Raw genomic sequence first — 23,726 nt, forward strand, 5'->3', positions numbered from 1 at the left:
ACAGACCAGTGGAACAGAATCAAAAGCCCAGAAATAAAACCACATGTGTATGGATAAATAATTTTCAACAAAGAGGCCAAAAACATACAATGGAGACAAGAAATCTTCTTCAATAAATGATGCTGGAAAAATTGAAAAGCCACACACCAAAGAATGAAACTTGACTACAGTTTGACCTCTGCACAATAATTAATTCAAAATGGATCAAAGAACAAATATAAGATCTGAAATAATATATTACATTGAAGAAAACATGGGTACTAAACTCATGTACCTTGGTCTTAGAAGGATTTTGTGAATTTATCCCAAAAGCAAGGGAAGGAAAAACAAAAATAAATGAATAAAAATATTACAAACTAAAAAGTTCCTGCACAGCAAATAAAACCAACAAACAAAAAGTCAACCAATCAAATGGGAGGTGATATTTGCAAACACTCTGATAAGGGGTTAATATCCTCAATATATAAAGAACTCACATAACTCAAAACCAAACAAATAATCCAGTTAAAACCTGGGAACAGGACCTGAGCAGACACTTCTCCTCAGAAAACATACAAATGGCCAACAGATAAATGCAAAGATAGTCAACTTCACTATTAGGAAAATTAAAATTAAAACTACAATGAGATAACACCTCACACCCATTAGATTGACTGTTATCAACAAGACAGATAATAACAAGTGTTGAAGAGGCTGTGGAGAAGAAGGAACCCTCACTCACTGCTGGTAGGAATGTAAACTGGTACAGCTATTATAGAAAACAGAATGGAGGTTCCTCAGTTAATTAAGAATAGAGTTACCATATGACCCTGCAACCTCTCTTCTGGGTATCCAGCCAAAAACTTGAAAACATTTCTTGCAAAGACATACATACACTCTTTTGTTTGTTGCAGCACTATTCATGGTGACTAAGTCATTGAAACAACCAAAGTGTCTTTCAGTAGGTGATTGGATAACGAAGATGTGGTTCATATATATTAATATAATGGGATACCACTCAGCCATAAGAAAAGGTGGAATACTGCCATTTGCAACAACATGGATGGACTTTCCTGTTTATACAGACCTTGTGCCGGGGTCCAGCCCCGGGGGGGGGATCCAGGGGTCCCACAGGAAGAGACGGTGTTGGCGAAATTCGAGTGAGAGAGTCGAATTCTTTTCTTTCTCTTTTTTCTCTGGTTAGCATTTACTGCCAGGCATCTCTACCAATGGCTGGTCTAACTTTACTTTTTATGCACACACACTAAGTTACAATCACATGGTATTTTGAATACATCATTGCTTTAGTTTCACTATGGTTACATATTTCCAGATAACAGTTAATTCATATCTATAAGCTACAAGTCAGGTGGTAAGTTATTCAAAGTACAGTTATACAATAACTTGAATAGTAATAACAATATTGGTACAAACTTCTAAAAAATTAGTACTAATTAATAACTCTATTTTACTGTTGTTGTGAATCAAGGGCGCAGAGAGAGATAGCAGACGAAATCATCAAGGACTAGCAAAGGACCACCGCTTGCTCAGGCAAATAGCCTTGACTACATGTAGTGTCCTAATTCTATTTTCACAAGACTACAAAAGGCTTGCTATTTAAGAAACTGACATAGCATTAAGAGTAACTTTTACTTAAAGATACATAGAGTGCACCTGCAAGATAGCTAGTAGCAACATAATATCAGAAGGCATTAATTGCTATTGCTGCTATGAATCCCATCACATTCCTCTCCTTATTCTTGGAAAATACAAAAATCTCATGAGAATGTTTTACTGAGAAAAGCCCAGCAACTGCCTTCAGTGACAAAACAAGTTTTTTAACAAAACATTCTTTACTTGCCAGCTGCGCTCCCATCCAAGGCCACGCAACAGGCCACTCCACTACACCTTACCTAAGATTCTAATGTCTAGTTAAACTTTATTCATTTACTATATTCATACACTAGTTAAGTTCTAACTTTATTCTTTCTAACATGATTAATAAGAAGAAATTCTCCTACAAACTTAACTCTTTATGAGGGATATCATGGCCAGCCTGTTATGTTTATGAGCCCAGTTCAAGGGGCTTATAGGCTTTTCTGTGGAACTTACACCTTCTGTCTCATTTTCAAAGAAATTACTATGAATCTACAGGGAAAGCACAGTACTATTATCCCTGTGCCATAAATAATAACACACACCCAGGAAAGGGGGGATATAAGGCCAGATTAATTCAAAAGGTCAAAGAGGGAAGTATCGTTATGCCTTTCCTTTGCGGTGACTTTGTCAACCCGCAGCCGTTGGTCTTCACTGTGGTGACTCTATCAACCAGTAGCCATCGATCTTCTTTTGCTGTGACTTTGTCAATCAGCAGTTGTGAATCTTTTCCTGCTGTGACCTAGTTAGCTAGCATTAGTGTCGGCTCCCGACAACCTTGGGAATATTATACAAAGTGCAAAAAATCAGTCAGAAAAAGCTAAGAATCATGTAATTTCACTCACTTTAGGGATATAATATTGAAACTCATAGACACAGACAACAGTATGCTGGTTACAGAAGAAAGGGGAGTGGGGAGCTTATTAAAGGGGAAAGGGAGTAAAAAAAAAGGCACAGAAGCATTCGATTTGAAGTGTGATGATTTTTAAAGTTTTCTCTTCTTTTAGCACACTTAGGAAAGCCTGAGTATCCAATGCTACTCTAAGCTATAAACGAGAGGACTCTAGAAATGTAACTTTAAAGATTATATAAACGGCAAGAAATAATTGCAAAAGAAAGCAAAGTGATGTTCCCTTTATTGTTGACTGTATTAAGCCCCAAACTTTATTAAAATATTTGCTAATTCAAATAATATTGCAAAAGTGGTCATTGAGTACCAGTATGGGATACATATCATGTTCTGACTGTATAAAATAATGTGAACATAGATTCTTTCATTGTCCTCAAAAAACTTATACTCCAGTGGGGGGAAATATATATATATGAAATAACTCCACAAATATATAATTATAAATGGTAAAATTTATAAAAGAAAAGAAAAAGGTAACATGAGAAAGAAACCAGGACCCAGGTATAGTTTGGTAAAACTTAAAGGAGAGTTGAAGAAATGTATCTGTCAATGAGACAAAATGGTATACACCATGTGAAAGACAAGGTTCAAGTGGAAAGAGCAAATGTTTCAGAAAATCTGGCAATATGACAGAGAATAAAATAAAATGAAAATCATCACAAATTTAGTAGAAAGGTGCATATAAGAGCAAATAAATTATTAGTCTTTCTAATTAGGATTCTTAGAAACAAGGTCCCCAACTTGAGTGCAAAGGTTGCTGTCTTGAGCAAGGGGACACTGGGTTGGCTTGAACCTGAGGTATGATCCCAGGTCAAAGCATGTATGAGAAGAAATCAACGCACAAGTTAAGTGATGCAACTATGAGTTGATACTTCTCACTCTCCCTCCCTTAAAAAAAAAAAATCCAGCCTGCGTTCAGTGTGACTATGTGGAACTATGAATGCCCCAGAATATACTCTACCACTTACCCTTATAACAGGTATAATGAGGTTATGTTTCAACTAGAAAAGTCAGAGCTCAATGTCTCCCTAAACTCTGGGTCATGTTCAGTATCCAGCCCAGCCTCTTGTCCTTGCAGGATCAAAAGCAAAAAGCTACATGTAAAGACTAAAGGCTCCCTGGACACCCACACAAGTCCTTCAACTCCCCCAGAAGTGTCACTCCGTCTTTACTCCTACAGTGAATGACAACGCTGACCCTGCTGAGATCACAAAACCAGCACAAAACTCTGACCGCCCAGGATCTTGTCCTCAGCAGTCAGACTATGACCTTGGAGTGCAGGATGCCATGTATCACCGTCTGTACCACTCCCCGAGTTCCTGCGGAAGACTTGCAGTGCAGCCGGGATTCCAGGAGATGGAGTCCCGAGGAAGCCTAGTTCTCCATTCTTGCCTCATCCAGGGGAAGGAAGGACCTGTCACTGGCCCAGTGGGTGGGTGAGGGAGCAGGGAGGAGGAGATGGCTGCCCCTCTGGAGCAGGGTCCTCTGGAATCTTAGAGATAAGCTCCCAGCCACCCACCTTAATGACAAAACCCAGAGATGAGGTGGATGGAGACCGGCTTTCAGGGCTGGGTCCATGTCTAAGGACCCACTGTGTGTAGTGACCTTCCTAACACCTGGGAAGAGACTGTCATCAGAATCAGCAGCTCATTATGTTCAGACAGCAGGTGCTCCGTTCTCTGAGCACCCCACCTCAGCGGTGCCACCAGCTTACTGTGCAGGAGACATGGATGGCATGAGTGTGAGCGCCCCACTCCCACCCAAGGAGGAAGCCTAGAACCCGAGGGAGCTCTGCCTCTTGTCTTGTGGGCTCCACGAGAAACAATCTTCCTCTACAGCACTCTGCTGTAAGGGGGCTCTGGAGGCTGGGGTGCTCCACGTGACAGGTGCAGACTCTCCACTCTGGGAGGTCATTTCCAGCAACACAAAGACATGGAAAAATCCAGTCACTGTTCCTAAAACATGTGACGAGCACACCAGTGGTCCACATCCCATGTACAAGGTGATGCTTTTGAGACGTGTGAATGTTACCCAGGGTGAGCCAATCAGAATCTTTGCTAAAATGGTTAAAACTCTGTTAGACACTCTAGAAACATATGACACAGGCAGTCAGACAGACACACACACACACACAGAGATGAGATCAGAGGTGAGGTGATGACAAAGAGAAGAAACATATTGAAGAAAATAGAGATGCAGAAAGAAACAGAGGAGTAAAGAGATGCAGGTGCATAGTGACCAAGGTGCAGACAGAGAAAAGCTAGAGAGGCAGCGAGGCAGGAAAGAGACCCAACAGGGAGACAGAGACACAGGTGCAGAGAGACACACTGAGAGAAACATACAGGGGCCGAGAGAGACACCCAGGGAGAGAGGGGGGGCACAGAGAGAGATAAAACAGAGATGAATATCTCGAATATCTAAATCTAGTCTCTTCTGAAATTAACCTGACCACAGCTTTACTTGTAACATGAACAAAGTAAATCTGTGTTGGATTTCTATCACTTGAAACCAAAACTAACACTTTTATTGCCAATTATACTTTCTAAAAAATAAAAATTGACCCTGTTCAATGAGACTTGCCAGAATATACTTGAAGCACCAGTGACCAGAGGCCACTGTATCCGTCCAGAAACAAGTCCAGCGGGCTTCCCAACAGAACTCTCACCGAACTGGAAGAGCGGCCAGTGCACCCTAGGGCCCCCGCACTCAGCACCAGTGCTAAAGAGCCATGAGGATGTTATGATGGAAATGATACTCTGTCTCCTTCCAACCTTTACCCAGCACCCCAAGATGCTTCTAGTCTCCTTTCAAGGAAACCCCTCCTTCTGGTCCCCGGCCGGCTGGGCCACCTCAAAATATGTTCCTTTCATTCTGCAGTGGTTTCCTACCTCTGCTCATGTAAGGAGGTTCGGGATACAGACAACTCAGAATGTGTTTAATTATGATAAACGGCTCCAGAGGCAGGTAAGGCAGGTAACTGGTTGCAATGTGCTCTCTGGGACAGGTGTGGGGGGACGATGCAGACAGAACACCTGGGTGGGGACAGGCAGAGGCTGTGGAGTCAGAGCAGGAGGCAGCATCGCAGTCAGGTCCTTGGGGGGTCACGGGAGGTGGGCTGAGGGTGCCCTGTAGGGCTCTGATCTCAGAGACGGACAGGCTACCAGGCAGCCGGGCAAGAACAGGCATGCATTTCAGAGGAGCAAAAACCAAGCCCAGTGAGGCTTCCTCAGGCGTCAGTGCAGGAGCCCTGCAGAAGAGAGAGTGGTCAGCACCCGGCACCCTGAGGACGAACCCTCTCCCCTCCTCTCAGGGTCCTGCAGCCTCAAAGGATTAGAGCTGAGGTCCAGGGCATACAGTCATCTCCTCCCCCACTGTCTGTGTGAAGTGAAGTCAGCCACAGAGGACACGCACTTCAGTTCCACGTAGACGTGTGGGAGGTGAGGGAGCAGCTGCTGTCTTCTGGGGAATATGGAGACTTCACTCTTCTCAGTGAATTAGATGATAGGTCACCTGCTTCTGCCACTAGTTGTCCCTTTCAGTCACTTATAAATGCGCAGAGGCAGTAGCCACCAGCATGCATCACAAAGTGGGCACCATCTCAGTGTCAGACACACAAGACGTGGCTCTGGCTCCACATCTCACAGAAAGATGCCATCAGAGCTGAGCCCTGGGGCCTGATGACAAGCCCAGAACTTCCTACAGGAACTGAGTAAATTTCTCCCCTAATGATTGAGCCCGTGGCAGGGCAGAGGCCATGAACTGAGATCTTTGTGACAGGTACACTCACTTCACACCCCTCCCTCTTTTTCCTGTCCTCACCCCCCCTGCCCCCCCCACTGAGTCAGAGCAGAAACAGTACCTGCAGGTGGAGGCCCGTGGGATCCTACAGAAGGAAGTTGTACAGAGAAAGTCTCATTACACAAACAGTAGGCTCTCTCTGCCACCCCAAAGGGAAACGAGATAAGTGACTTAACTGGACATTTATTTCCCCCTCCTCACCAGCCACAAAGCCTTAACTGCCCTAAGCTAAAATGCCTCAGAATGAATGAGCCTGTCACCAGATGGAAGGAAAGGCAAACCTCTGCCCTTCTTAAAAGAAGAGGCTTTCAGAAAGGGTCCAGTGAGACATTGATGAACAGTAAGAAGTCTGGGGTCCACCCCGCCAGTCATGTCTGGTGGGTTTTACCAGTAAAGTCAAGTCCACAGCCCCCCCCCGGGCTGTTCTGCCCCCCCACCAGCCCAGCCCCCCCCCTCCCAGGTCAGGAGGGAGGTTACTCCCGGAAGCAGAGCCCCCCCCCCAGAGTCTCAGCCGCAGCCCACCTCCCCAGGTCCCCAGAGCCCTCACCCTTCTGCTTCCTGTGACGGATGAGAAGGCCCAGCCCCAGGAAGATCAGCCCCAGCACGAGGCCCCCGACGCCGCTCAGCATCTTGCTCTGGGCAGACTCAGACTGCGCCCCTGGGGAGCAGAGCCGGGTGTCAGCGCTGGTCCCCACACCCTCAGTGTCCCTCTGGGGAGCAGAGCCGGGGGTCAGCGCTGGTCCCCACACCCTCAGTGTCCCTCTGGGGAGCAGAGCCGGGTGTCAGCGCTGGTCCCCACACCCTCAGTGTCCCTCTGGGGAGCAGAGCCGGGTGTCAGCGCTGGTCCCCACACCCTCAGTGTCCCTCTGGGGAGCCGGAAGGCCAGTCTGAGGTACAGGAGGTGGGGTCAGGGGGACCTACTTCTCCATCTGACCCCCCAGGGCGAGGGACCAGACTGTAAATCCTTGGGCACAGCGGGTGGGGGGGGGGTGGACCCTGCTCCTGAGACACGTCCTTAACCTTGGACCCTAAGAGCCCTGTCCCCAGCTGCACAGTCAGTCCTGCAGAGCCCAGGGCTGGTTCTGGGCCACGGTGTGTATGGTGACCTCCCTAGTGTCAGGAATCCTCTGATGGCCCTGCCACGGCACAAGAGGGACTCCATGTCCTGTGACACCAGCTCAGTAGTGACATCAGGGACAGGGACGAGGTGGGACGGGCAGGGAAGCCCCATTTGTTCTCTGTCTTGTGGGGCCCACGGTGAAGGGAAACCAGCTGCCCCTTACGCCACTCCACGGTGATGGGGCTCTGGACGCTGGGGTGCTCCACGTGGCAGGTGTAGACGTCTCCTCGCTGGGGGGTCATCTCCAGCATCACCAGGACCTGGTAGGTCCAGTCCCCGTTCTGAATAAGGGGCGTGGACACGACGCCCGCGGTCTCCTCCTGGCCGTTCCGGAACCACCGGACTTTGATCTGTCTGGGGTAGAAATCCGTCACGGAGCAGACCAGCATGTTGTGGTGGTGCAGGGCCTCTGTCTTGGCTGGGGAGATGGTCACTGTGGGCTCCACTGAGGGGTGACAACAGGAAAAGACAGAGTGAGATGTGATAGGGCACGGCAAGTCTCCCCACGGGGAGCGTCCTCCTGGTACCGAGTGAAAGATGCCTGATTCCAGGTCTGAGTACGGTTTGAGCTGGGCCACTTTGTTAGCTCAAGTAAACACATCGGTCAGTTTACTTTTCAGTCTCAAGAGATAATAGTAATCATTGTATGGGAGTTATTCTTTGATCCCAATTGACAAATTGTTATCTTATACAAGCCACTATTCGTAATATTTTTTAACTAAAGATAATAAACCTGGACTTCTTTTCCCTCACACTATTATAAGTGGCCATCGGGATCAGCTCTAATGAGTCACACTCATGCAGTGACACTGTTTTCTGTTAGTCCCACTGCTCCTCACAGTAGAGAGAATACAACAGTTTTGAGTCTCTTGCTGGATTTGAGACCATCAACACTGGTCACGGCTCCACAAACAGTAACATGAATTGAAAAATAAGAATGTACAGACATTTCTACATCCAACAAAGGAGGACAGAGGTGACCATCACATCCTTCCTTCAAAGCAATGTTTCTCAAACAGGCCCTGTTCTATGATCCTCAGCATGTAATAGAACAGAATTTAAGAGCAAGAGCACTTCTGACAAGCTGCCCACCAACAAAGCATCTCCCTCGCCGTTAGCCCAAGCTAGCTCAGATGCCGTTCTGTGGTGAGCTCTCCATAAAAACTTATGTTATTAAATACATAAACTTCCATAACAACATCATATATGCCCCCTACATTTTATTCACTTATTCAACAAACACAAATTTAACAGGCTCTGGGAATAGAAATTAAACAACAGACCATCGTCCCAGTCCTAAAAGTACTTGCAATCTAGTAACAGAGACAAAACATAAATGTTATTTCAAAAGTTTGTAATTTTTGAAGAAAAAGAGAGGAAAACCTGAAAACAAGTAACACTGTAAACGTCACGTTCGCTCATGTCTCAACTCCCTTATCTTCTCAGACGGCCGCTCGCTCGTGGTCAAATACCACACACTCTCCCTGCCGATTTATACATCTCACCCTCTACCTCTCCAGCTGTGTTATTATTGCCTCTCCCTTATCCCCATGGTGAGAAACTATACTACATAGTTCATGTGTATTTTATCTATTTGAGAATATTACATTCACTTATTTTCCTTTTCCCTTGATTTTCATTTAACATTCAAACCAGTTTAACTACTAGCAGCCTGCCTTACTCTGTCCCCTCATTATTAAGAATTGCTTCCTTGTTCTGAAATCAGACATTCCTGTTGTGTGTGTTCTCTGTAGAGAGTGTTGTGAGACTCTTGCAGAGTGGGACTGGGTGGATGAGAATGTAAAGTGACCAGGTAAGTAAGGGGGACGTGCTGAGTTGGCAGGTGGTCTCAGCACCCTTTACAGACACCCCTGAGCCACCGTCTGGAAGGGATCACGCTTCCACCTCAGACTTCAACTCTGCTTCAGGCTCTCCTCCTGGAGACTGACTACGGTCATGGTCAGCTAGATGGACTCATAAAATCTGTCAGCTTAGACGGACTGGTAGTTAAAACAGAGGGCACAAGGTCAAGAGAAAAATGTTAGAATAATTTTTATGAAAAAGACCTGAAATAACAAAAATACTTGGCGGCATGAGGATGTGGGTCAGTAGGAAAGAGAGTGTAAAGTCAGCTAAAAGTCATGTGAATGTATACAGGTAACACTCGGGTCGCACTAGGGACTCACCAGTGAATTTCCAATCCCCTAAAGTATCATCTCTTCTCACCACTGAAAATTGGCAAGAATAGACTTATTTTGTTGCTTCTGGTCATAACTGGCTTTAATGAGACTTTGCTTATATTATATACATATACTATATGCACGTGATATAGAAAATTATAACCATTGTATGTGGAGGAAGCCTCAGGACCTGGTGAATAGCTGTGGGCTAATTAAAGTGTTTATTATGTACCAATATTAGTATATTAAAGTGATGATGCTGCCTGACCAGGCAGTGGCACAGTGGGTAGAGCATCAGATTGGGATGCGGAAGACCCAGGTTCAAGACCCCGAGGTCGCCAGCTAGAGCACGGGCTCATCTGGTTTGAGCAAAAAAGCTCACCAGCTTGGACTCAAGGTCGCTGGCTCAAGCAAGAGGTCACTTGGTCTGCTGAAGGTCCACGGCCAAGGCACATATGAGAAAGCAATCAATGAACAACTAAGGTGTCACAATGTGCAACGAAAAACTAATCATTGATGCTTCTCATCTCTCAGTTCCTGTCTGTCTGTCCCTATCTATCGCTCTCTCTGACTCTCTCTCTGTCTCTGAAAAAAAAAAAATTTAAAGTGGTGATGCTAATTCCTAACACACAAGTAGCTGTGAAATTAAGTAGCATAATAGAGATGGTGTTTGGTAAGAAAATTGTCAAGAAATAGATGCTCATTCAATGGCTATAGTTAACATTCAAAAGATCTATTCCTGAAGTGGATGGGGCTTCTGGGGAGAGGTGAGGGGGCAGGTCCAGGTCAAAAGAAACCTGAAATAATTTTTATTGAATTATTTCACAGCAATGATTTATTTACTTCATAACTTGAGCTCGCCTTGGCAGGATATCTCATTTGGTTAGAGCATCATCCTGAAGCACAGAGGTTGTCAGTTTGATCCCCTGTCAGGGCACACACAGGAACATAACCATGTGTCTGTCCTTCACACACTCTCTCCCTTCCTCTCTCTCTGAAATCAATAAAGAAAATTAAGAATAACAATAATAATATTTTAAAATGTTTAAATCAGCTCTATTGAACCATTTGTTATGCTCTTCTAAGAAATTAAATTTTGTCTTAGAACACCATTCAAGTGTTGTTTTTGTTTTTGTTTTTTATTTCCATTTATTTATTTTTTTTATAGAGTCAGAGAGTCAGAGAGAGGGATCAATAGGGACAGACAGACAGTAACAGTGAGAGATGAGAAGCATCAATCATCAGTTTTTTGTTGGGGCACCTTAGTTGTTCATTGATTGCTTTCTCATATGTGCCTTGACCGTGGGGCTACAGCAGACTGAGTAACCCCTTGCTCAAACCAGTGACCTTGGGTCCAAGCTGGTGAGCTTTGCTCAAACCAGATGAGCCCACACTCAAGCTGGCGACGTTGGGGTCTCGAACCTGGGTCCTCTGCATCCCAGTCCGATGCTTTATGCACTGTGCCACCGCCTGGTCAGGCTTGTTTTTAGCAAACACTTTTTTCCTCACACTGCAGTCACAAACTCTAAATTATTAAGATCCAGTTGAAGAAGAGTTAACTTTAATGCATTAAGCAAAATTGCACAAAATAATAAAGTCAGTTGAAGGCTCTTCTTACCCTTCTGTTTCCTACTGAGCCTAAGAGGGTGGCAGCTAGAACATTTATGCAGGAATTTCACAGAGGTTGTGAGCTCACTCCATTAGTGACTGTCCCTCACGTCAGAGAGGTCCGTCCAGGAGTAGTGACAGACATTAAGAAAACAGAATTGAAATGAATAATAATTTGAGACAAAAACAAAACAAAACATCACACCTCAAGGCTCGGACATACAAGCCTGGAGAAGGCGGGACTGGGAGCTGACAGCACTCCGGGGGCGGGGCAGGGGACACGGGGACAGTGGGCAGAGGGGAGGGACGAGAAAGCCACGCCTGCGCGGCGGGCGCAGGTGGGTGGAAAGAATCTCAGATGGAGCTGGAGCCACCGCGCTCGGCAGCCTGGGGTTCTCGCGGAGAACCGGACCGGTTGCCCTGTCAGTCCTGCTGCCGCCCTCGGTGCTGCCCTCGGTCCGGCCTTCTACCCTCGGACGCGCCCCTCCCTGTCTCGTCCGGGGCCCGGGGCTCAGATCCCGAGGCCGCCCGACTGCGCGCGTAAAGACCCGCCCCGGGCCAAGGGTGGACGGCCGCGCTCACCTCGGCGCTGCAGGGTCGTGCGGGCCTCGATCTCGTAGTTGTGTCTGCACACCGTGTCCACCGCGGCCCGCCTCTGCTCCAGGATCTCCTTCTGCCGGTTCCAGTACTCGGCGTCCGGCTGCCCCAGCTCGGTCACCGCGCGGTGCTCCCCCACGTCGCTGTCGAAGCGCACGAGCTCCTGCCCGTTGTAGATCCATCTGTCCAGGAGCCGCACGCGCTCCGTCCCGTTGGTGAAGTAGCACAGGCCCTTAAACTGGTACACGAAGTCCCCTGCGGGGACCGCCCGTCAGCCTCAGCCCGCCGCCCGCGCGGCTGCGATGCGTGGAGGACAGTCACAGACCTGCTCCCGGGACGCGACCTCGGCCCCGCCCGCTCCGTCCAGCGTCTCCCGCCCACGGGCGTCAGGAGCTGCCGGCAGGTAGGGAGGGACAGAGGGGGAAGCGACCCCGGGGAAAACTCCTTGGCCTGGGACCCCGCTTGAGCCTGACCACCGGCCCAGGAGCGCAGTGCGGTGACTTTACATCCATCCCGCACTCGGGCCGGCAGGACCTCCCACAGGAAATTCCATCTTCCATGGACTCCCGGGGTCTCGGACACATGTGTCCACGCAAGAGGCACAGGGAAGGAGAGAACCGTCTAGAACTCAGTCTGTCCTTGTCCTGAAAGGCACATTCTCGTGCCCCGGACAAAGTGCCGTCTTTCCCACGCAATGCGGACAGAGGGGCCCGCACTCCGACTCCCAGAACATGTTATTCATGGAAACAGCGCAGACTTTCCAATGAGATAAATCAGGTCCCAGTTAGGCTGGGCCGGTTACCAACGGGGACGGTTCCTCAGAGCGTCCACACCATGAGTGTGGTTGTGTAGAAAGACCGTCACCCCTACACCCAGGGGTCAGGACACTGACAGGACTGACGTGAAGGTGGGATCCGGTGTCTGAAGTAACTGGTTTCCAGTGTGTGTGAGTCCCCCTCACATTCTCCTCCTAAGTCCTGTCCTCCATCCACTCACGACCCCAAACCCCACTGCACTTACTAGGTGACCACAGAGCAGGGAACCCTGAAGTCAAGTCTCCGTGTCTGTGGGCCCCACTCAGCTGCACCCAGATTCCAAGACGTCACCTCCACACCCTCCACTCGGGCTCAGGGACGTGGGGTCCCTTTCCTCAAATCTGACCCCACGGAGACCACTGCTCCCCGACATTCCCCCAGCCCAGGCCCTTAGCACTTAGTCCAGACAGGGTCGTGGGGACCCCGAGAGGACAATCCTGTGTCTCTTCTTTGGAGAAATTCTATCTTCATAAATATCCCCTGTTCCTGTCCCTGGTCCTAGGCGCACCCTGTCCTCACTCCATTATAGCTGGTGGATGGGGACTGTCCTCACCTCGTCATTAGAAGGTGGAAATGAGAAGGTAACAGAGCTCTCTCTCCCAGGGAGAGGACACGTGTGACAGGAGACATTCTCAGGTCACAGCCACCCCACGCCCGGCCCAGGGTCCTCACGGCCCCTCCCAGGCTGCGGCTCTGGGGTCAGCTGCCCTGCACTCACGTGGAGAGTCTGTGCCCTCGGCCACGGGGACGCTCAGCGCCACCAGCGTCACCAGCACAGCCGCCGTCCGAAGGCCGCCGGGGACCCGCAGAGCCGTCTTCCCGGACATGATCGGTGACAAAGGAAGAAGTAATGCTGGTGAACACAGCTGCCCCTGATGACCCCGCTGGAGCCACTCCAGAGAATAAACCCTGTGAAAGCGTCCCTGCAAGGTGGGATCTGAGAGTCCCCAGGAAGGGAGCCAATCAGCACCGGAGCTGACGTGCATCATCTGTCTCTGGGCAGATGTTCTCTGTGAAGGGTCTTTATCCGGTGCCTGGAACCGCGTCCTCATCAAATTGCACTGAATGAATCTTTGAGGATTTTCCCTCAGTTATAGATTTGAAGATGGACTGCCTTAGGGGTTTAAAGAACCAAGAGACGAAAATGATTCCAAATCAGACATCTTTGTGATATTTAGCTAATACCTATTGTTCTTACACTTGAGACTTTTAGTAGGGCAAAGTAAGTGAGGACGATTTAACAGGGGAGAGAAAATTATTGTCACCGAGATGTTTCCTTCTCTTATCTCAGACACTCCGAGGAGCCTTAAGTTGTGCTGGGAAGACAGAGCTCTGAGAGGAGATGGTTTTTCTTTTACAACAAATGCAACTTGTTTTTTTTTTACTTTAATTTATTGATTTTAGAGAGACACAGAGAGAAAGATAAACATCAATTTGTGTTCCACTTAGTCATGCACTCATTGATTAATCCTTGTGTGTGCTCAGACCAGGGATCAAATCCTTAACATTGTCATATCCAGAAAATGATCTCACCAAGTGAGCTAACTGGGGTTTTTTAATATCATTTTTTTTATTTTTCTATTACAGTTGACATACATTATTACATTAGCCTCAGGCGTACAACCCAGTTCTCAGACATTACATAACTTGACCCTATAGGAGATGGTTTTGAGCTGCGGCTCTGCCTCGTGTGTGTTTTATGAAAGTCCAGCCTTTTTGCTCCAGGCTTCTCTGAAAAGAGTGGATCGTGTTTCATGCATTTTACATCTTGATCTCCATACTTACAAAGTTAGAAGTAGTAAGATGTTTTGCGAAACAGGCCCCTGCTACCATACATAACTCTTAGGAATACTGGGTTTATATGTGGAGCAAAGAAACAAGCACAGAATTCTACTCCCAGCTCCGTCAGCACGTGACTCTTCATTGTGCAGGAATCACTGTATTCTTGCCTTTGAAGGAAAGCATTTGAAAACTTGACTTTTCTTCTATAAGCTATTCGGCCGCATAAATCCTCCCTGAGCCATGAAGCAGGTGGATCAGATGTCAGCAAAGGCACAGCCCACAAACTCTCACAGCGTTCCCACACGGTCACCTGTAGTTTCCAGGACAGAGAGCAGAGATGTGGAGAAGTCATTCCTGGGCCTGAATAGTGTCCCTGAGGCAGCAGGTGTTCAGAGTCACAGTGTGTGCTGTGCCAGCCCCTAAGTGCCACCCACATGGCAGAACTACTGGTGAGGTTTCCTCACTGACTGTGAGCTTTACCAGGCTCCTCTCACCCGTGACCAGGGGGAGCACTAAACGGTTATAGAGCAATGGAAACAATGCCTCAGAAATATTAATAAAGAAGATAATAAGTATGTCCCACTCTCCTGTCCCCCTTCCCTGTACTTTAAGTTCTCCTTTTAAAATTGAGGACAAGATCTAAAAGCAGATTAAAGGGCATTTACAAGGTTAACAGAAATAAGAAAGAGGCCACAACAAGGAGCCCCATTCGTGGCTCATGCAGGCGGTGAGGTGTCCAGTTCTCAGTCGGGTGCCTCGACCCAGAGCCCCTGAGCCCGCTGGGCGACCCCAGCAGGGTGTGTCAGGGTCAGGGTCACTCCACGATAAGGACGAGCATCCAACTCAGACCAGGAATAGGGTTGGGGGACAAGGAACAGAAAGAGGGGAAACTTGAAGGTGCCTCAGCTCCCTAAGCCCCCACCTCAGGGTCCCTCAGAATAAAGAGGCCTCTGGCCCACACCCTCCCTGCTGTCCTGAGAGGACAATCCTGTCACTTCTGCTCTGGGCTGTGCAGAGAGGCTGCCTCACACCTGGGAACTCCCCACCTCACAGGACTCTTCACACAGATGTCTCTGCCAGCAACTGAAGTGTCAGCTTAGACTCCTCTTCCTGATTGGCTGAAATCTCATCCGAAAGCCTCTGGTTTGGGCTTCTGCCAGCTGCTTCCTCTGACCGCCAGCACCTTTACTTTTTCTAGTTCTCTGCAGTGTTCACACCCTGCTACATTACTCAGGCTGTCACTGCTGGCCTGGCCTGTGACAAAGGCCACTCACACAAATCTCCTGATTCCAGGCATCTCACCTGAGTCACTCTGCCGGGTCCCTGAGAGGCAGGGCGCTTAGGACGAGGGCAGCATGTGCGCGTGTGCGTAGATGATGAGATTAAAGAAACAGTCATGAATATGAGCCAGGGTTACAGTAGGGACACTCTGCCCTGGGGACATCCCTTGTTTCCTGTGGAAGATGAAAGGACCCCTTGCATGTGGAAACTCAGGGAGAAATCATCTTCCCTGGTCAGCATGTCTCAGCACCTGTGCTTGGTCAGTGCGGTTACTCGTGAATATAATAATCATCTGGCCACAAGTTCCACCAAGAATCAAAGAAACATTGCTTATTTTAAAGGGTCCTGTGGCCTCCTTAATGCCAATAGTAATATAATAAGAAATACTACTCCCAAAATAATATTCCTCTTTAGTAAAAATTTGGGGCTCTTCACACAGACGTCTCTGCCAGCAACTGAAGTGTCAGCTTAGACTCCTCTTCCTGGTTGGCTGAAATCTCATCCAGAAGGCTCTGGTTTGGGCTTCTGTCAGCTTCTTCCCCTGACCACCAGCACCTTTACTTTTTCTAGTTCTCTGCAGTATCCACACCCTGCAGAGAAAGTTTATTCCTAAATTTTTCTAAATCCTTATGTAGCTACTCACATATATCCCCACATGATGCCTTAGGTAACCAGTTATATGCACTTTCCATGACTACTCATATAAAGTCAAGCCTTTACACAAAATCATCTTTAAACTCACATTTTAGAGAATCTGAAGAAAGAGTCAAATTAGTAGCAGAGTGACCACAGATAAAATGTTTCAGCCTGAAGGATTTAGTTTTACCTCATCTGTAGGAAGAACACACACCTCGCAGGACCACTGTCATGAATGCAGACATAATGTGTAAAAGTCCTCCAATACTATATGCCGTGAGCTACATACATGTTAGTTTTAATATAATAGTATAGTTCATGTTTTTGACATCACTAACAAAGACAGCAAAGTCTTCTTGTTATTTCTCATCTCTGTTCACAGGACGGAATTATTATGATGTTTACCTCATCGTTACAGAGAGAGCAAGTAGTGCTCATTAGACACGTCTGACCATGAACCCCCTGCCTCTTCCCTCTCTGCAGTCCCACGGCTAACCTGCACAGAACTGTCATTTAACTATCATTTCAATCTCAGAACCTGGTCCTCCTCTCAGTGCGCCCACAAATGTGGACACTTGAGTGTAAACACAGAGTCGGAACACATTGACAAAAAAAAGAACTCAGTGAGCTCAGCTGTGTGAGGCTCAGGGGCTGTTATAGCAGAGAGCCCAGCACCACACTCACCACCTTGATTTAGAGGAAGATGGACCAGCTGCTCCTCATTCTAGCTGCTGTCAATGTCTAAAAGCCCTGTCCTGGCCACAGGCTGAGTGTCCTGTGTGCCCCCCACCATGATTGGGGGTCCCCTGTGCCTCAGCTCTGACACATCTCTGCAGTCTTGTTTCCAGTAGTTTTTTCCCCCTTCCCAAAACTCCAACAGATCCCAGATGGTGAGTATTGTCACTTAACAATATTTTTCATATCCCTACAGAGTTAAGGGCCTGGTTTTTAGAGATGAAAACAGAAGGATCCTGCTTTCCAAGAATCCACACATGTGAGGAGAAATATATATGGGGGAAACTTTTAAAAAGACGAAAGTTTGCAATAGCCACTAAGGAAAATGGTATACGTGCTGATGAAAGAAGTTGTTGAAGGTTCAGGGACACAAAAGTATAAACTGATGATGATGCCCTTTGATTCTCTTATCTTGAAATGGGTTGGCGACATAGAACTAGAAGATGATTATTATTTGTGGATTCATTCATGAATAATAATTTTTCTTTTTTAATTTTAATTTTTTACTTTGAAATTAATTTAATGGAGTGACATTGATTAACAAGAGCACATAGGGGGATGACATCAGAGTAATGGCAGTGTGAGAGATACTCCTGACCTCTCACCTTGAAAGTTCAACAAATCGAACAACTGTAATGCAGCGAAGGGGCCCCAGCTGGGCTCACAGGCGTGCCTGATAGATCTACACACTGAATGGACTAAAGGTGGGAAGGGTGAGAAGGGGAGCGGAAGATAAAATGCACTTGCCTTTAGCTCCAGGGAGAGGAGAGAGGCTCGGAGTATCTGGGTTTTTGCCTGCCAGGGCTCTAGAGAGGGGAAAAGCCTGGAATTACTGGGTCTCCTTCTGCCGGGAGGAGTGGTGAGTTTGAGGGGCCAAGCGGGAGATACTAAACCAAATCATCAGGAGACGAGGGGTTATGGCCAGTGTCCCCACAGTCGGCCAGCAGCCCACACTCAGCACAGAGACAGAGGAAGCTAAAGTGCAGCTCTCCAGCCTCCCAGATCTTGAGGTACTAAAGTGTGGCAGAGACAGACCCCACAGCGACTTCTCCAGAGCCACTCTCTTCCCTGAAGAACAGAAGTGCTCCATGTCTGATTCCCCGGTCTGTTGAGACGTGGGAAAGAGCACTTAGAGACCTGAGTTCGCCATTACTAAAGCCATAAAGCCCTCACAACACACCCCACCCACCAACAGACTGCAGCCCTGCCTGCATCATTGCAACAGAAATTCCTGGGAGGTCAGCCCAGGAGTTTCACAGAGCTAAAACTTGTAATGCAGCGACACCTACTGGAAATATGGTGTGGTGTTTTTTTGTTTTTGTTTTTTCTTTCCATAGGATAGATTAATCCCCTTTAGTATGTCCTGCTGCGCTGGTGATAAATCCCTCAGCTTTTGTATATCTGGAAAAGTTTTATTTCTCTTTCATTTCGAAAGGATAAGTTTTATAGGTATAGTATTCTTGGCAGGTAATTTTTTTTTTCAGTACTTTGAGTGTTTGGGTCCACTCTCTTCTGGCTTGTAGAGTTTCTATTGAGAAGTCGACTGATAACCTGATGGGCTTTTCTTTATATGCTATTTATTGTTTTTACTACTTGCCTTAAAGAGTTTTTCTTTGTCATTGATTTTTAACAGTTTTAATAGTGTGCCTTGGAGATGGCCTTTTGGGGGTTGAAGTAATTGAGTATTATGTTTGCTTCTTGGCTTTGAGGATCTAACTCTTCCATAAGCTCAGTGAGTTCTCATCAGTTATTTATTTGTTTGAATAGGCTCTCCATTCCCTTTTCCCTCTCTTCCTCTTCGGGTGTATCTAGTATTCTAATATTGCTCTTTCTGATGGAGTCGGGTAATTCTCATAGAACTCCATCATTCTTTTTGATTCTTAGGTCTCTTTCTTCTTCCTTCCCCACTGTCTCTAGTTGCTTGTCTTTGATGTCACTGATTCTGTTCTCTATCTGGTCGGTTCTACTAGCTAAATTTGTTAGTTTATTTTTTTATTTCATTTATTGAATTCTTCATCTCCAGAATTTTTGTTTGGTTCTTCTTTAAAGTTTCGATCTCCTTGGTGAAGTATTCATTTTGTTCATTAATTTATTTTCTGAGTTCATTAAATTGCCTATCCATGTTTTCTCACTTCTCATTGAGTATTTTCAGAATTTCAATTTTGAATTGTCTGTCATTTAACTCCCAAGTTCCTATGTGATTGAGATTGCTTTCTGGCAATTTTCCATTTTCTTTCTGAACTGCAACTCTTTCTTGGTTATTCATGGTATTAAAACAGGGGTCCCCAAACTTTTTACACAGGGGGCCAGTTCACTGTCCCTCAGACCATTGGAGGGCCGGACTATAAAAAAAACTATGAGCGGCCCTGGCCGGTTGGCTCAGTGGTAGAGCGTCGGCCTGGCGTGCAGAGGACCCGGGTTCGATTCCCGGCCAGAGCACATAGGAGAAGCGCCCATTTGCTTCTCCACCCCCCTTCCTCTCTGTCTCTCTCTTCCCCTCCCGCAGCCAAGGTTCTATTGGAGCAAAGATGGCCTGGGTGCTGGGGATGGCTCCTTGGCCTCTGCCCCAGGTGCTAGAGTGGCTCTGGTCACGGCAGAGTGACGCCCCGGAGGGGCAGAGCATCGCCCCCTGGTGGGTAGAGCGTCACCCCTGGTGGGCGTGCCGGGTGGATCCCAGTCGGGTGCATGCAGAAGTCTGTCTGACTGTCTCTCCCCGTTTCCAGCTTCAGAAAAATACAAACAAACAAAAAAAGAAAGAAAAAAAACTATGAGCAAATCCCTATGCACACTGCACATATCTTATTTTAAAGTAAAAAAACAAAATGGGAACAAATACAATATTTAAAATAAAGAACAAAGTAAATTTATTTTTTTTTAAATAATTTTATTTTTTTTAATGGGGTGACATCAGTAAATCAGGATACATATATTCAAAGATAACAAGTCCAGGTTATCTTGTCGTTCAATTATGTTACATACCCACCACCCAATGTCAGATTGTCCTCTGTCACCTTCTATCTTGTTTTCTTTGTGCCCCTCCTCACCCCCTATCCCTCTCCCATTCCCCCCTCCCCCCCGTAACCACCACACTCTTATCAATGTCTCTTAGTTTCACTATTATGTCCCACCTACGTATGGAATAATACAGTTCCTGTTTTTTTCTGATTTACTTATTTCGCTTCGTATCATGTTATCAAGATCTCACCATTTTGCTGTAAATGTACCGATGTCATCATTTCTTATGGCTGAGTAGTATTCCATAGTGTATATGTGCCACATCTTCTTTATCCAGTCATCTATTGATGGGTTTTTTGGTTGTTTCCATGTCCTGGCCACTGTGAACAATGCTGCAATAAACATGGGGCTGCATGTGTAACCAAGTAAATTTAAATCAACAAACTGACCAGTATTTCAATGGGAGCTATGGGCCTGCTTTTGGCTAATGAGATGGTCAATGTTCAGTTCCATATTTGTCACTGCTAGCCATAACAAGTGATATGACATGCTTCCAGAGCCGTGACACGTGCATCCCACATCACTGGAAGTAGTACTGTACGTGAGCAATGCCGGCTTTGTGGCACCACCACATACAGTACTCCAGGAGCACAGGATGCATCCTCTACTGACCACCAATGAAAGAGGTGCCCCTTCCGGAAGTGCAGTGGGGGCTGGATAAATGGCCTCAGGGGGCCGCATATGACCCGCGGGCCATAGATTAGGGACCCCTGTATTAAAAAGAACCCTTTCTATGCTTAGAAGGCATTTGAGAGTGGGATTGCATTTACAAGAGGATTTTCTATTACTTTCCAGCAGATGGCACTGGATTACAAGTTTTAGCTCTGTGAAATCCCCAGGCTGACTCCTGCTGGGATGCTGTATCCAGGATAATGGAGGTGGGATGGGCTGTGAGGGCTTTTTTGCTTTTTTTTTTGTTCTACCTCCCAGCAATGGTGGCCTCAGGCCACTGCATGTGTTTTCCCTGTGTCCCCGCAGACCAGGGGCCAGACAGAGAGTACTCATATTCTTCAAGAGAATCAGTGGTTCTGTGGAGTTAGTTCTAGGGCAAGCCCCTTGTTCAACTCTCTGGACCCTGTGAAGGGAAGTGGGATCTGGGAGGTTGGGAGGGGGGCTACACTTTCTATTTCTCTGTCTCTGTGGCTGCAGGCATACTGCAGGAGCACTGCCCATGTCCCAGGGTTATGTCTTCCGCCCTGTCCCTGCCCTCAGCCGCTGGTTTGAGTTAGCACTTTTCTAAGTTCCCCGCCAATCTCTCCATTCCTCCCCGGAGAAGAAGATCCAGACACTCTGTATTTCTCCCCTCTCTGGAGCCCCACTGCAAGAGCTCAGAGGGGGGCTTGAATCCTTATCTTTCGCCTCCTCCCCATCCTACCTTTAGTTGATTCAATGCTTGGATCTTTCAGGTGTGCCTGTGAGCCCAAGTGGTTGCTTCCCTGCATCATAGCTGCTCAATTTGTTGGAATTTCAAGGGGAGAGACCAGGAGTATCTCTCATGCTGTAATTACTCTAGCATCCAAAAAAGAATATTCTGAATGACCTATTTCAACTAATTCAACAACTGCATTTACATATATGATATAATTTAGTTTTAGAATATTAACAGGGTATTAGGTAAGACTTCTCCTATTCATTTTACAGATTAAAATGATGTCCATAAATTGTCCAGCGTCGGGGACTTGCTTAATATAAGAGAGAGTATTTTAATCCCTGTCTTTCTCATTAGAGAGTCCGTGCACTATCTGAAGTCCTCTCCAGCCTCTGCTGTGATGACAGAATTTCAACGGTGGTAGATTTTGTGACTATACAGAAGTCAAAGAACTTATAATAAAACTAATAATAAGAATTACATTTTAAAGCACTTTTTAAAACTACAAACAGTTACTATGTTATATATGTTGACACAGTGACTTGAGAGCTGTTACCAGAGGTGACAGAAAACCCTCATTGATGAAAAAATAATGGTAATTTGACATGATAGTCAATTTAATTACAACATTCTAAGTTATATGTAATTTTCTAAAGTATGCTTCTAAATATTTGAGAATGCTAAAAATTGTTAGAAATGTTTTTATTGTTTAACCATGCATATTCTCCCACTAAATTACCATGAGAAATGTTTTTTCCTTATCAGATAAAAGGACATTTTAGGTTGGTCAGTATTATATTCATTCCTTTCATTTGAGTCATCTGACTAATAATTTTGTATTGCTTTAGAATAAAGCTACTATTCTGAGCTCAAAAGCAACTAAGGAGTGGTTAAATGTGTAAGAGACAGATGAAGCAGAGGGGCAAGCAGAAAGTCAGCACAACAATACACACACACACACACACACACACACACACATCTATTGTCTACTTTCTAGCAGCAGGACTTTGCCTGGACTTCCCTTTACCTCATCCAACCTCTGAAACTGGGCTCTTGCTGTTTGATGGAGTTCTGATTTTATATATTGAAACACCAGCCTACTAAATGAATTACAATGAATTTAAAAGAGAGATAATTATCGCTGAAATCTGATGTATGAGGAAGAGCCTGTGTTTCATGCAGAAGGTTGGAAATGTCCTGGTAAAAGGAGTAGATTGTGAATGGAACCAAAAACATCTCCAAGTTTATAGAGACACATGTCAGTGGGAACAGTGAAACATGAGATCATTCGTAGCTTCAAATATCTATACCAGGGGTCCCCAAACTTTTTACACAGGGGGCCAGTTCACTGTCCCTCATCCCTCAGACCAGTTGGAGGGCCAGACTATAAAAAAAACTATGAACAAATCCCTATGCACACTGCACATATCTTATTTTAAAGTAAAAAAAAGGGGGGGGGGACAAATACAATATTTAAAATAAAGAACAAGTAAATTTAAATCAACAAACTGACCAGTATTTCAATGGGAACTATGCTCCTCTCACTGACCACCAATGAAAGAAGTGCCCCTTCCGGAAGTGCGGCAGGGGCCAGATAAATGGCCTCAGGGGGCTGCATGCAGCCTGCGGGCTGTAGTTTGAGGACCCCTGATCTATACCAATAACTTTAGGGCAAACCGTACACAAGTGTGAGACCCCATGTGCGACCTGATAGTCAGTAGCTAACAGAGGCAGTTCTCCTGGTGTGCACCACGTTCACAACTTGGGTTTGAGACAGGCACATCAAACACGGACCACAAGGAGCACACAGAGCGGACGACATAGGATGAAGAAAAAACTGTGCTGCTGTTATGGACAACTCCATACGATGTGCCGACTCTGCACGATGTCGCCAATTTCTAAGCACTTGGAAACTACAGATGTGGCCTGGACTGTGGTGGCGCAGTGGAAAAAGCATTGACCTGGAACGCTGAGGTCGTGGGTTCGAAACCCTGGGCTTGCCTGGTCAAGGCACACATGGGAGTTGATGCTTCCTGCTCCTCTCCCTTTCTCTCTCCCTTCGCTGCCTGTCTCTCTCCTTTCTAAAAATGCATAAATAAAAATTAAAAAAGAAACAAAATGTTTGAAAAAAAAGAAAATTATGTTTAAAATTATGATGTTTTTGAAAATATGAGTGAAGAACTTGCTTAATTAGACGTATAAAAGTAAGGGGGAAGGATATTATGTGGCTCCTATTAATAAGGAT

The 23,726-nt window shown here is 46.2% G+C and overlaps 1 protein-coding gene across 3 annotated transcripts in view; it reads right to left on the reverse strand.

Moving 5' to 3' along the window:
* LOC136387807 (HLA class II histocompatibility antigen, DQ beta 1 chain-like) overlaps positions 1-23,726 on the reverse strand; it is an 88,360-nt gene that overhangs the window by 38,236 nt on the left and 26,398 nt on the right. Inside the window, exons 1-6 of one of the 3 annotated variants that reach the window (XM_066359847.1) lie at positions 13,382-13,575; positions 11,834-12,103; positions 7,627-7,908; positions 6,891-7,001; positions 6,405-6,428; positions 5,472-5,792 (exon numbers count right to left, since the gene is read on the reverse strand). In XM_066359847.1, coding sequence (XP_066215944.1) covers positions 5,779-5,792; positions 6,405-6,428; positions 6,891-7,001; positions 7,627-7,908; positions 11,834-12,103; positions 13,382-13,490 — 810 coding nt within the window. In that variant the 5' untranslated portion in view covers positions 13,491-13,575 and the 3' untranslated portion in view covers positions 5,472-5,778. Of the gene's footprint in view, positions 1-5,230; positions 5,793-6,404; positions 6,429-6,890; positions 7,002-7,626; positions 7,909-11,833; positions 12,104-13,381; positions 13,577-23,726 lie in introns of those variants that run through there. The other 2 variants (XM_066359848.1, XM_066359852.1) reach the window with 2 other exon arrangements.

Source organism: Saccopteryx leptura, chromosome 1 (assembly GCF_036850995.1).
Source record: "Saccopteryx leptura isolate mSacLep1 chromosome 1, mSacLep1_pri_phased_curated, whole genome shotgun sequence".
Lineage (NCBI taxonomy): Eukaryota > Metazoa > Chordata > Mammalia > Chiroptera > Emballonuridae > Saccopteryx > Saccopteryx leptura.